The sequence below is a fragment of the Macaca thibetana genome, chromosome 4, assembly GCF_024542745.1.
Source record: "Macaca thibetana thibetana isolate TM-01 chromosome 4, ASM2454274v1, whole genome shotgun sequence".
In the NCBI taxonomy this organism is placed as follows: domain Eukaryota; kingdom Metazoa; phylum Chordata; class Mammalia; order Primates; family Cercopithecidae; genus Macaca; species Macaca thibetana.
In genome coordinates this window covers 51,512,153-51,525,540 of record NC_065581.1, presented here as the reverse complement: position 1 = coordinate 51,525,540, position 13,388 = coordinate 51,512,153, and the positions used below count along the sequence as shown (strand labels likewise).

Below are 13,388 nucleotides of genomic sequence, written 5' to 3'. Positions count from 1 at the left end.
CAGAAAAGCATATTAACATGACTGTAAGGAGTTTGATTTGGGAAAATAAAAAATCCATGAGCTCCTCTGTCTCTGTGGTGGCACAAGATGTCTATATGAACAATGAACTGAAGTGCAATAACCTGTGGTGGAAAGAGCAATCCAGGAAAGCCTGAGGATGTTTTCCCTTCAATTCCCAGAACACAAATATGGCTGCTGTCACCTCACTTCTGGGAGAGAAGTAGAACACCCTTGTTCCTTTTTCCTTTTCTTTTCTTTTTTTTTTTTTTTTTTTTTTCAGAGCTACTTTAAGCTATGCCTTTATTTCAATGTATTGCAGCACTTGGCCAGCCACCTTCTTTTTTTTTTTTTTTATTTAATACAACTGAAACAACACACTAAAATTGAAATACCTCCATTTTATTCCATATCATTTCAAGAATTATATATTTTAGAAGTAGGATAGAATGGTATTTCCATCTTTAGGTCTTAGGCCAGCATCCTTAGCAAACTAGCACAGGAACAGAAAACCAAATACTACATGTTCTCACTTATAAGTGGAGGCTAAATGATGAGAACACATGGACACATAGAAGGGAGCAACACATACTGGGGCCTTTTGGAGGGTGGAGAGTGGGAGGAGAGAGATCAGGAAAAATAACCAGTTGGTACTAGCCTTAATACCTGGGTGATGAAATAATTGGCACAGCAACCCCCACAACATAAGTTTACCTATGTAACAAACCTGCATTTGTACCCCTGAACTTAAAATAAAAGTTTAAAAAAAGAAGTAGGGTACATGGGTGTGCAGGTGGATCAGGTTGGTGCTTGGAGAAAAGTATTCTAAGAGCAAGGCTTCAGGCTCTATGTGCCACGTAATAACCCCACCTCTAAAAAAGTGAAAACCGTGAAGGATATTCAACTTTTCAACAGTAACAGAACTAGATACTTAATACTTATATTAAATATATCCCTTAAAAAGCAGGCACAAATAAATTCCAGAACATAGCAAGAATGTAAAAGATAAATTTGCTTCTTGATTTTAGAGAATTCATTTTTCCACACTCCAAAGCAAAAAGTAAAAAATTAGGAAGAAATATTAGGAAAAATTTAAATAACATTCATTGGTGTTGCTCTGAAATAGAAAGTTAATGGCAAAATGTTTTTTAAAGACAAACTGATTGCACATCGTGCCAAGATCCTGGGTTTTATAAGAAGCAGGTTTAAATGCATTTTAACAGTAAAAATAAATATACCTGACTTTCAATCTGTTATACAGTCATTAAGAATTTTTCTTTCTTTAGACTGGGTGTGGTGGCTCAAGCCTGTAATCCCAGCACTTCAGGAGGCCAAGGCGAGTGGATCACGAGATCAGGAGTTCAAGATCAGCCTGGCCAAGATGGTGAAACCACATCTCTACTAAAAATACAAAAAAAATTAGCTGGGTGTGGTGGCAGGCACCTGCAATCCCAGTTACTCAGAAGGCTGAGGCAGAGAACTGCTTGAACTCGGGAGGTGGAAGTGGCAGTGAGCTGAGATCGTGCCACTACACTCCAGCCTGGGCGACAGAGTGAGACAACATCTCAAAACAAACAAACAAAAAACAAAACAAAAAAATTCTTTCTTTAAAATTATGGTTTTTTTAAAAATTACTTTACACAACTAAAAAATTAATATTTAACACTAATTTTTACTAAGCAGTACTTGTACATTGTTATTCAATAGATAATTCTCATCAACGGTCACTCTAACAATATGGCCTTAAAAACAATTTAGTTTAACTTAGTCTTACAAAACCCAATGTTATTAAATGAAAATAACAATTTGTATGTGTTAAACTCCAGTCGTGTACTTATGATTTGAATCTTATTTTCATGTATAGGGAAATAACACATTCAGTTCTATGGGATTATTCCAAGAAGTATCTATTAGAAAGTAAATTTGAGAATTAAGTAAATTCTTATAATATCGAGCTTTAGCAAACCCTGGAGCTGAAGGACAAAGTAAGTATATATGATGCCCTGACTTACAGATTTCCCAGACTATTTGAAAAGGAATGCATTCTACAACTCTATACATTATACGATCTATGGCATGAGTAGGTGCCTTATAACATAGTAGTTTCACTAGTTTGATGATGCTTTTGTCAAACACCAACACTTTGTGTTTCAAAGTGAAAGTTTCGTTCCCCATTCAATATCCTGCACTTAGCACAGCATCTGATTCACAATAGGTACTCAGCAGACATTTGTTAAATGAAAAAGCTTTCAAATTATGTTAACAGTATATTAATTATGACAATAGTCTTGTGAAGAATCCCCTCCAAAGAATATAGGGAAGAACTAGAGCAAAAGAGACTTGTTAGAAAGAATTAAATATATACAGAAAAAACCTATGAAAAATAGAAAAAGAGAGTATATCCCTCTATCAGTGGAGCCATTTAATAAAATAGACTATACTTGAAGGCAGGCTTTCTCAACCGTTGCTACTCCCATAACCTAGAAATTTGCTTTAAAAAATGTGTTTCACACCATATCAATTAATCTCTGGTGCCAGGGCATCTGCAGTTTTTGAATGCTCCTAAAGTAATTCTCTCAAACCAGAGTTGAGAAACCACTGTCCTAAGATAAAGAGAAAGCACTAGGTGAGGATGAACTGTACATCTTCCAAAAACATAAGGATTCTATGACTTATACAAAAGGGAAAGCAGCCACTAGCGAGTTAATATGAAACTGTAAGAGTCTCTGTCTGTATGGGTTCTTGCATGATGAGCCCTCCCTTATTTGGCTAATATGGTATGAACTCTATAGACAAAACAGAAAATGTGGTAGTAGAAGTAGAGATAGCATTGTTAGGGAAAGAAAGACTTCAGCCTATTGGAAAAGCATATTTATATAGGTGGATTTAATATAAGATGAAGTTTGCACTTAAAGTTAGTAGGGAAAAGGTAGATTATCAATAGAAAGTGGTAAGCCAACAAAGTGGCCACCTGGAAATAAAACAAATAAAATTGGATCTATAGCATACATTTAGCCATGAAACAAAGTCCAGGTGGATCATAGATTTAAACATAAAAAAAATGAAACCACATAGTAATTAGAAGATAACATGGTTTTTTTATGATCTTGGAATTAAAAAGGCCTTTTACAGTGTTACAATTGAAACTAAAAGCCATGAAATAAAATATGAGAATATAATTATATTAATGTAAAAAAGTTCTGCATGCAAAGACCTCAATAAACAAAACAAATAAACAAAAACCCATAACAGCCAACTGAAAAATGAAAGTGTGTCATATGAAAGACATACTAAGATGTAATAAGCCAATTTTTCTGAAAACTTACAAATAAGGAAAGTACAAAAAATTACTCCATAAATACAAAATAAGTAAATAAGAAAGCTCATGAAAGTCCAAGAAATTCTCAGTCTCCTTCATAATAGAGGTTTTTTTGTTTGTTTGTTTTTTTAGTCAATCAAACTAGCAAAGATAAAAAAATTGATAGTCTCCTGTTTAATTTAGAGTACAGGAAAGTACTATAACGTCAATGCTTTCTACCCTCATTGCTAATAGGATTATAAATTGGCAACCACTATTAAGAAGAATCTGCCAATAATCAATCAAAACTATAAATGCAAATTATCTTTTGACCCTGCAACGCCATTCTTAGACATTTATTGAAGATATGTACTTGCATATCTGTGGAACTATTTATATAAGTTTGAGGTTCTTCATTGAAGCACTATTTGTAATAGCCAAAGACTGAAAACACCTAAACGATATTCAGAAGAGGACTGGTAAGATAAATTGCAATACATCCATTCAGTGAAATACCACGAGTGTTTAAAAGAACAAACAACTTGTAAGCGCTGAAGAAAAAAGAATGAACACAAAGATAAACTGTGAAAAAATAAATTGCAAAATAGTGTCTACAGAATGTTATAATTTGTTTTAAAAATGAATAAAAGAGGTACACACATATATCCTTGGAAGAAAAAAGATCAACTAATAACATTTGTTGTCTCCTAGGAGGGGAACTGAATGGGGAACAGAGTGAAAAGGAAGTATTTTACTGAATACTTTTCTGTAACTTTGAATCCTGAACTATCTGTTTGTATTATTTATTTAAACTTATATTATTCTAAAAGTAAAATTACTCTTTGCCTTATTCTTAGAAAGATTTAATTCTGAACTCAATTATTTATTGTAGATGGAACATTGGTAATTCCAAGTCTTCCAATGTTATCCAATAAAAGTTAGTCATCACTAAGAGTAATTACAGTCTGCAGTTTGATTGCAATACCTACAAATTTCAATAAATGTAAGCAATGGGGGTCACAGCTCATTCCTATAATCCAGCCTGTGGGAGGCCAAGGCAAAGGGTCGCTTGAACCAGGCCAGCCTGGGCAAAAAAGTGAGATCTCCATCTCTACCAAAAAATCCAAAATTAGCCAGACATGGTGGCATGTGCCTGTGGTCTCAGCTACTCAGGAGGCTGAGGCAGGAAGACCCCTTGAGTCTAGAAGGTAGAAGCTGTAGTGAGCTGTGTTCACACCACTACACTCCAATCTGGACAACAGAGCTCTTAAGACTCTGTCTCTTTAAAAAAAAGAAAAGAAAAAGGAAAAAAAGCATTATTTGATCCATTAAGTTTTGAAAGGAAGAATCACAGAAAAAAGAAAGACAATTCAAATGTCTTTTTAGTGAGCATCACTATGTGTAAGAGTGAATAATGAGCTAGATCAAAAGTGGCAAGGGAAAATTGAGGCAAATTGGTTTGGCTATATTTGTCTTTATGTGGCACAGTCACCATGAGTAGGAACAGGAGATTATGGACACCCAAGCACATAGTAAGACATAATGACGTATGTATAGTATTCTATTCCTTCTGCCTCTATATGCAAATACCTTTCCCCCCAGAAATGAATGAAATCTTAAAATGCAGCCTAGGGGAGTGTTATTAGAAAGTTTGCAAATAGTTGTAAAAGATATACTCTAAGATGGTATATATCTATCCATAATATTGTGTGATACTATTTCAGGTTCATTGAGAGCAATTTTTGAATACTGATAAATGTAAGTTTCTAGATAATAGATAACAATAAGATCTATCATCTAATTACCAATTGCCAAAGCAGAGTATCCTAGACAGAAATTATTCTGTGCTTAGAATAAGACATTTATGGGTGATACAAAATCTAATAGTCTAAAAAATATGTGTTCTCGGAGAAAACACTGTCTCCAAGAAGATACTGTGAGTGCCAGGATGTGTATATGTAAAAGGGAACAGCAGAGTTTTTCCAGGTGAGACTGACTAAAGTGAACATCAATTAGAGCTATTAATTCAAGAAGTCAACTCACTGTACTTTTCATATCAAATACACTTTTAGAAGACAGCTGAAAACCTTTCTCCCAAAGGTGGGACTAATTTGGGAATGTAGTATCTGGAGAAGGCCAGTGAAGGAGTTACTTGGGAAATGAGGTCCATGAGTTCCTCAAGTTTCACATGACTTTTAGTTTCATATCGCACCGCCACCACCCAAAAAAAAAGCCCATTGTTGGTACCTGTGTGAGAGCAATGAGAATATTAGCTTTGTTCTAAATTCTATGAGAAGAATGACTTACGATGAGCATTCCCTAAACAGATGTTATCCCTAATAATTGGCAAAATGATTCCGGTTTTCAAGCCTACAAGTCTCATGTAGTCAAAGATACTTCCTTTCAAAGTCATAGACTAATCATATGAAGAAAACTTTTTTGGTAGATCTTATCTGTAGGAAACAGTTCATTGACAAATCGGTTGTTTCTCCTTGTTTCCTTGGAATGCAATAATTTAGGCTGAAGATTAAAGGCAGAAGGGAAATACCACCAAGTGGTAGGATTTCTTTCTACTGTCTTTTGGCAGTTTGGCCAGACTGGAATAAAAAGGTTTTGTAGGGGAATCTTGTAACTGATAACTTACTGAACTGGCATCCTTTAAAAAGTACAATGGATACTATTGATAATTATTCCAGAAGAGATTAAACCAAGATTTAATGTCCCCCTAACTTTGAGGGATTAAGCAGAAGCAGAAAGTTCATCGGGTTTTAAAAACCCTGTACTAGTGGACAAAGTTTTTGAAGCCTGGACACAAGAAGTTCAAGAAACTTGTCCAGGGTTCCTAGCAGGAGGGGAGGACCAATCTAATGTGAAAAACAGGCTCAAAAACTGGTAATCTTTTTTCTATCCCTGAGTTTTACTTTAGTTAAATTCAGAAGTAATTCAGCAACGAAACTTTTCATGATATATGCCACAAACACAAATCCAAATGGAAAATATGCCATGATGCTGCAAACCAGAAGATCTGGGTTCTCATCCTTGCTGCGCCCAATTGTGTAATCCTGTGCAGAACAGTTATTCTCACCTTGCTTTTAGTTTTCTCATTTGAGAATAATGATAACTGAAATTTATTGAGCAATGATTTTAGGCTGGGTACCGTGGTAATTTTTTGCTTTGCAAACATTCTGATTTAACCCTTGCAACAATCTTATGAGAAAGGTGTTATTTTTTAACACTGCCTTATAAATAAGGACAGTTATTCTCAGACAGATTATGTGTCTTCGCTTACAGCAAGTGTAGAAGTGAGTTCAGACAAGTTTGACTCCAGAAACCACGCTCTAACCTACTATGCTCTAGTGCTTAGACTACTCACTCTTAATTTTCCTACCGGGCTTAAGTTTTATGATTTTTAGTACATTTCACTATTAAGCAGCACTGTTATTTAGGAGGAAGGAAACTAGGACACATGTACTAATTTTTATTTAGTGGCTCTATGAGGGGCCTATTGTACAAATGTTTAATCCATGTATGTAGTTAATCCATGAATGTAGTTAATCCTACAAAAGAGACATAGGGTAGATGTTGTGGTAGATATGGGTGCTAGACCATACAATTTTTATCTTTTCTTTGTATATGATAGAGTTGTTTCTGAGAAGACTCTGCCCAGCTAGAGATTACATTTTTTTTTTTTTTTTTTTTTTTTTTTTTGAGACGGGGTCTCGCTCTGTCGCCCAGGCTGGAGTGCAGTGGCCGGATCTCAGCTCACTGCAAGCTCCGCCTCCCGGGTTTACACCATTCTCCTGCCTCAGCCTCCCGAGTAGCTGGGACCACAGGCGCCCGCCACCTCGCCCGGCTAGTTTTTTGTATTTTTGAGTAGAGATGGGGTTTCACCGGGTTAGCCAGGATGGTCTCGATCTCCTGACCTTGTGATCCGCCCATTTCGGGCTCCCAAAGTGCTGGGATTACAGGCTTGAGCCACCGCGCCCGGCGAGATTACATTTTCTAGCATATCCCACTGTCATCCTCACAATAAGGTGTGATCATGTGACTAGTTCTTATAGAATGTGAATAGTAGTAACTGGATAATTTCCTGGCTAGAGTGGATAAGAAGCAGTATACTTTCACCATCATGCCTTTCCTCATCTGTGAGCGAAATGAATAGGACTCCTAAGACTTAGGCAGAGTAAGCTATGGATGGAAGAATTCTGGGTCCCTGGGTCTCTGAATGAGACACTGACAATAAAAAAGGTCCCTGATAATGAACATTCACATCAGACTGTGATGAGTGAGAAATTAGCTTCTATTATGTTAAGCCACAGAAATTTTGGGAACTGTTATAACAGCTGGCATTATTCTCATCAGTATAGATATGATGGTCTTTATTTATGAATTAGGAAAATGAAACTCATCTAGGTTAAGTAACCAGTCCAAAGTCAGGCCCTACTTCAAAAATGATATTCTGAGGATAAGAGGTGGTAGGGGGAATACCAGGCAAAGGGTTAATAGATTTTCAAAGTGGCACAAAACAACTAATTTACATGAGCTAAGATGTCCAGGATAGGGTCTGAGAGTATATATTTTGAAATGAAAGAGAAGAGCAACAGTTACTAAGGATTTAAACTAAGAAAGGTTGATGGAGATCATACACAATATTTGAAACTGGTTCCCTTTCTTTTGCTGATACATATTTATGCCCTTCATTGTCCCACACTGTTTAAACATAAACAGACACACACACACACACACACACACACACACACACACACACACACAGAGAATTTGATCTCCTATCATAACAAATTTCAGCTCAAGGTATTTATATTTATGAGCTTAAATAATCTGTACTTTCAGAAGCCTGAGTGTTGCCTGAGAATGTTATACAAGCTTTTGCAAATGCAGCAAAACTGTCCCAGGAAGCACACCACTCAAGCAGATGGAATTTCCTCCTGGTAATACTCTACAATGTCATTCATCTTGGAACATCCTAGGTAAGAAGGGAGTGATATGCAGGAATGACAAGATCATTGACTCCTTGTATTTATTTGAATAACCACCATTTCTGCAAACATTCTTCTTAAGTAAAATATGGAGGAGGCATCCACAGAAGTTGCCAATTCAAGAGTAATAAACATATAACAAGGGTGTTAATATTGGTCAAATTCCTTGAATGTTTTCGAGATAGAATAATTTCCACTCTAGAAGAGAATTATTTCCACCCTAGAAGAGTAAAATTATTCCAGTGTCTCTTCAAGAAGATCAGTTAAGCAAATCCAAGCCACTGTATTTTTCGGAGACTGATATCTTTCTGATATTATGGATACTAATGGATGAGAGCAATGTAATTAGCAAAGGAAAATTGAAAGAAGAGACTTGTAATAAAACAGCATACAAGGAGTTATACCTAATTATTACCTATAGATTTAAACCACTTAGATGAAGACTTATGGGTTGGAAAAAAAGTTAAATGTGGTATTACTTTCATGGGACTCAATTTAAATACTTCTATCTCATTCAGAATAAAATATATCTATGTTATATAGACCCCCCAAAATCCCCAGTCTAAATATCTGCCTTACTAAAACGTTCACTTTTCAAACACTTTATCAGGTGGAAAAACATTCAGCCAGTCAGAAGTTCTTCATCCCATTTGTTAGTAGGTACAATAATATTTGTAACAGAAAAGTTGTGAATTATTGGAATATAGTATAAATTTGCATCAAACAACCCTGTCTTATATATCCCTAAAATGATTTCTAAAAATAATGACTAATATGAGGGCTTTGAAAAAAATGCTAGGAGCTATTCATAAAGTGACTCCATTTAAAAGGAATATAGGAAAAATGATTTCTAAAATAATTTTTTAAAAGTGAAAACCAAAGGCAAGCATAGAAAGCTAGGGATATGCTCATGAAATCTGTTATGTCAGTAACAAGTGTTGTTTTTTTTTTTTAAAAAAAAAAAGGTTCATTTGATAATTTGAATCCCCGTCATAAGGCACCTTATTGTTCATTTATTGGCTCTTCACAAAGATTACATCATCTCTGTGTGGAAAGCCTTCAAGGATCCCCACATACTACTCCTTCATTGGTATTCCATAAAAATATCAACAATGTCAAGACTGTATTCAAATCTTCCCCAGAAAGAGGCAGAGTCAAGTACTGCAAAGTCATAGAAGTTTAACCTTCATGAGATTTATTTCTAAGTCTGCTCTACAAGGAATACAATCAATTAGGTATTTTTTTCTCCTATGCTCAATATTATACCAAAATGGGGGGGTATAATTGAACCCCAGTAATGTATTGGGTCATCAGGATGTTTGAGAAACTCATCTGGTCATGGCTAGACTATAACAATTTCAAGCAACAGTTTCAAGAGATAGTTAAGAAAAGCTAAGTTACTAGCTATTGGTAACTAAAATGCACATATAAGTCAATGTAGAAAATCCAGAAGATAAAGAAGAGATTTCAGTTTAAAAATGATGAAAGAAATAGTAGTATTCTTTCCCACAAGACAATAGAAAGGCCATATAAGAAGCCAATGGACGGTTTTAGACACTAGAAACCTAGTTTTTGAATTTTTGAAAATGAAAATGCCTAAAAAGTTTCTGGCTCTTGAAAAATATTTGATTGAGGGGGATAACATTACCAAAATCACGGTCAATTCAAGAATTTATAAACATGAAATGGTAAGTATGGTGAAATTCACAGAGGAGTAAAACTGTACGAATGGAACAAACATTAGACCCACATTGGATCAAGTTGCCAAAAATGCTGATAAACATCAACGATTTCAATGTCCCAGGAGGTTTGATGAATCAGAGTTGGGTCATGATTATTCTGTATACGCCTAATACTGTCTGCAGGGTTCCAGGGGCCATGACCTAGTTCAGAACATGGCATCTTGCTGGCTGGAAAGGAGTAATCAGCTGTTACCACCAACCCAACCAAAATATGAGGATAAAAATATAAAAGAGAGTCATCAACAATGAAGTCACTCTTCTTGTCAGCTCAGGGTTATAATGAAGCCTATTTCAATTTAGATATAATGTCCTTGTACGTCAAAGATTAGGTTCTCCTTATATCCCAGTATAACTCATAATTTTAAAAACTGTAGGTCATGACTCATGACTCGACAGTGAGTTGTCAAATAAATTTAGTGGGTTTACAATGAACATTAGAAAAGAACACAAAATATGTAATCAAATTAAAATGTCAGAGAATATTGCACATAAGCACTAAAACTTTAAAGAGTGTGTGTGTGTGTGTGTGTGTGTGTGTGTGTGTATGAAAGTGGGTTTGAGGGTTCTTACTATGTGGGGAGTGGAGGGATGCAAAAGGTCCGTTTGAGTCTAAATCTGTTTTCTAAGGTTTCATCAATGTGCCTGGAATTCAATAATGAAAGATTTATTTCTCTACACCCTGAAGATATTGGGGATTTCAAAAGCACACAATTAAGATAAGATGCTCCTCAAAAGGATAAAATCTTGTTTCATTAGCCAAGGCTGATAGCTATCTGTGAGCAGAGGCCACAGGAATAGAACACAAGTCAGGCACTTTTGGGATAGGAGAGGTATGCTGAAAGAGTAGGATGGTAAGACTCCAGAGATCATCCTAGGATTCCACATATTTGACCTGCACCCTTGCTGCTAATACAGATTGAGGATTCCCATACAGGATATTCCAGTGCTCTTGGCTACCATAAAAATCAGTAAGAACTGCGAACATACTTTTTGTGGCTCTTCCGTTTTGTACTGACCAGTACTTTCATAGACAGCATGGAGAAAAGTCTTTACTAGGATTGATAATTTTCACACCAATTAGAAATTTCATGAGCATTCATAAATAATCATCCTGGGTAGTGAAAAGGATTCCAAGGAACAATTAAATCAATGATATTTAAACATCATTATACATCAGAATCACCTGGGGAGTTTTAAAAACTTTAGATGCCTAAGCCATCCCCACAGAATGAGTTTCAGTTGATTTGGGGATGAGACCCAGGCACTTTGTAAGAAACCTTTTCAATTGACTCTACTGTGGAGTTGGGTTTGAGGACTACTCAAGTCCTATCATCCATATGATCCTTGAATCCCCTCTATTATCCTGAGCAAGTGTTTTGTTGTATTTTTAAACAAGGATAACTATAATTTTACCCACATTTTTACTTAAAATGAGTAGAAATCTGTCTCCCTTTGGAATCAACCCATTAGTCATTTTTTTTCTACTTTGCTCTTCCCCAATGTGGGTGTATGATAGGTTACAGCCATCTACCATATGCGAGCCTTTAGTACCAGCACACACAGGCAAACACAGCACAAGACCTAGAACATGGTAATAGTAACACAGTAAAGGTCAGTTGTCAATAATATTATTGTTGTGGTTGTTATTATCATGACTACTATCAGGGAACACAGCAAAGATGGCTGTTAAGAACAAAATCACCAAAGCAATTCTGCCAAGACAAATGTCAAGAACACACTACTTCTCAATGTTGTACAGTAAATGCTACATACTGAAAATCTGAAAAAAATTATAGATATTTGGTTTTGTGTTTCACTCACTACTTCCTACAGTGCCATATAGGCAAATAACGAATGCATGAAGTAACACAGATGTGTTCAAGGTGAGGCTTGGCAAAAGGCCCCGGCCTTTTATATTTTAAACAATAGCATTCTGCATGATGAAAGAACTTTCCTTTGACATTCAAAAAGTTCCCCACAATGTTAAAAAAAAACTTTCAACAATACTTCTCCTTAAAAGAAGATTGAATAAGAATGTGTAAAGTTTAGACATTAATAGGAGAAAAAAAGGGAAAAGGTAAGTTGGATATAAAACAACTTCTGGGAATATATTTATTTCCATTTCTCTTTCTATACTACTGGTTAACCTCAACATCTCTCCAACTGAGCTGAGCTTATCCACCCATACAGCCATGAAAATTCACCATGTCTTTAGAGAGGTCTACTAGGATTAATACAATATGCTTTCAGTCTCAGTATCATGCCTAGACCCCTGTGAACTCTTCGTAAAGGGTTATTTCTCCTGTAGATCATGTTGTACTGAATTACAATGAGTTAAGTTAGATTTACTTAAACTCTAAAATAAACAATAATGCAAATGACAAGAGCACTGCCAATTTCATGTTGCTGTTACTTAGAGGCTATTTGGAGAAGTCCCCAAAACTTCCATTGTCTTATTTCCTATTACTACCAAGATTAGTAAATTAAATGATATTTTATGAATTATCTAAATCTTATATTAAGTCTAATTGAATCATCATTGTCAAGATAATTTAGGAAATTTACCTTAACTGTTAACTGACTTGCTTAATGGTACAGACAAAAATAAAACAGCATAATCTAACAAACCTGAGTTTCAAAGACATGCTAACCTTCCAGCATTATTTTGCTAAACTGAAAAGTCATACCTTCGACCAAGGAAGTGAGGAGGGTGACATTAGCTGCTTTCCGTCTTCCTGCTGGTAAGTTTAAGCCAAGCCTATCCAATTTCTCTCTCAGGCAGCGGCCCCCATTCTTCGATTTTGCTCTGTATAAAAACAAACAAAAACTAGGTTTTGAAAATTCACAATTCTGATGAAAATTATGAGACAATTTACCACATGGGGAATACACTATCAGATGGGAGACGTCATGACTAAGGATTGAGGGTATGGTATCAGTTAGAAATTCTGTGCCAGAATACAGCTTTGTCTTACCTTCTCAAAATGCCTCCCAAGAGTGAAGCATTGAGGCACTCAGGTGGGGAGAGGCGCCTCTTTACCTCAGCAATGGTCACCTTGTATTTGGAAGTAGAACTAAGAAGGGACAAACGTCCAGGGACAGAGCAAAATAAGTCTGTGGGGTTGACCACACAGGTGCCACCTTGGGAGAAAAAAGTATAGCACATGTTAGTGACAGTGAAAGAAGCTAACTGCATGAGAGGCAGTTAACATCAAAAGACTGTACTGGATTTGGGAATACATGCTAACAGTTGTACTTATATGTCCCCCAAATCATCACAGAGAGCTGCTCTGAATGTTCTTTCAAATACTACTCAGGGTCGTGTCTTTTCAATGTTTGTGAAGATGTCTGTGA

The 13,388-nt window shown here is 35.9% G+C and overlaps 1 protein-coding gene across 1 annotated transcript in view; it reads right to left on the bottom strand.

Moving 5' to 3' along the window:
- Positions 1 to 13,388, bottom strand: part of TFAP2D (transcription factor AP-2 delta) — a 57,680-nt gene that overhangs the window by 29,151 nt on the left and 15,141 nt on the right. The window contains exons 4-5 of the mRNA XM_050786268.1: positions 13,010 to 13,175; positions 12,722 to 12,840 (exon numbers count right to left, since the gene is read on the bottom strand). Coding sequence (XP_050642225.1) covers positions 12,722 to 12,840; positions 13,010 to 13,175 — 285 coding nt within the window. The remainder of the gene's footprint in view (positions 1 to 12,721; positions 12,841 to 13,009; positions 13,176 to 13,388) is intronic.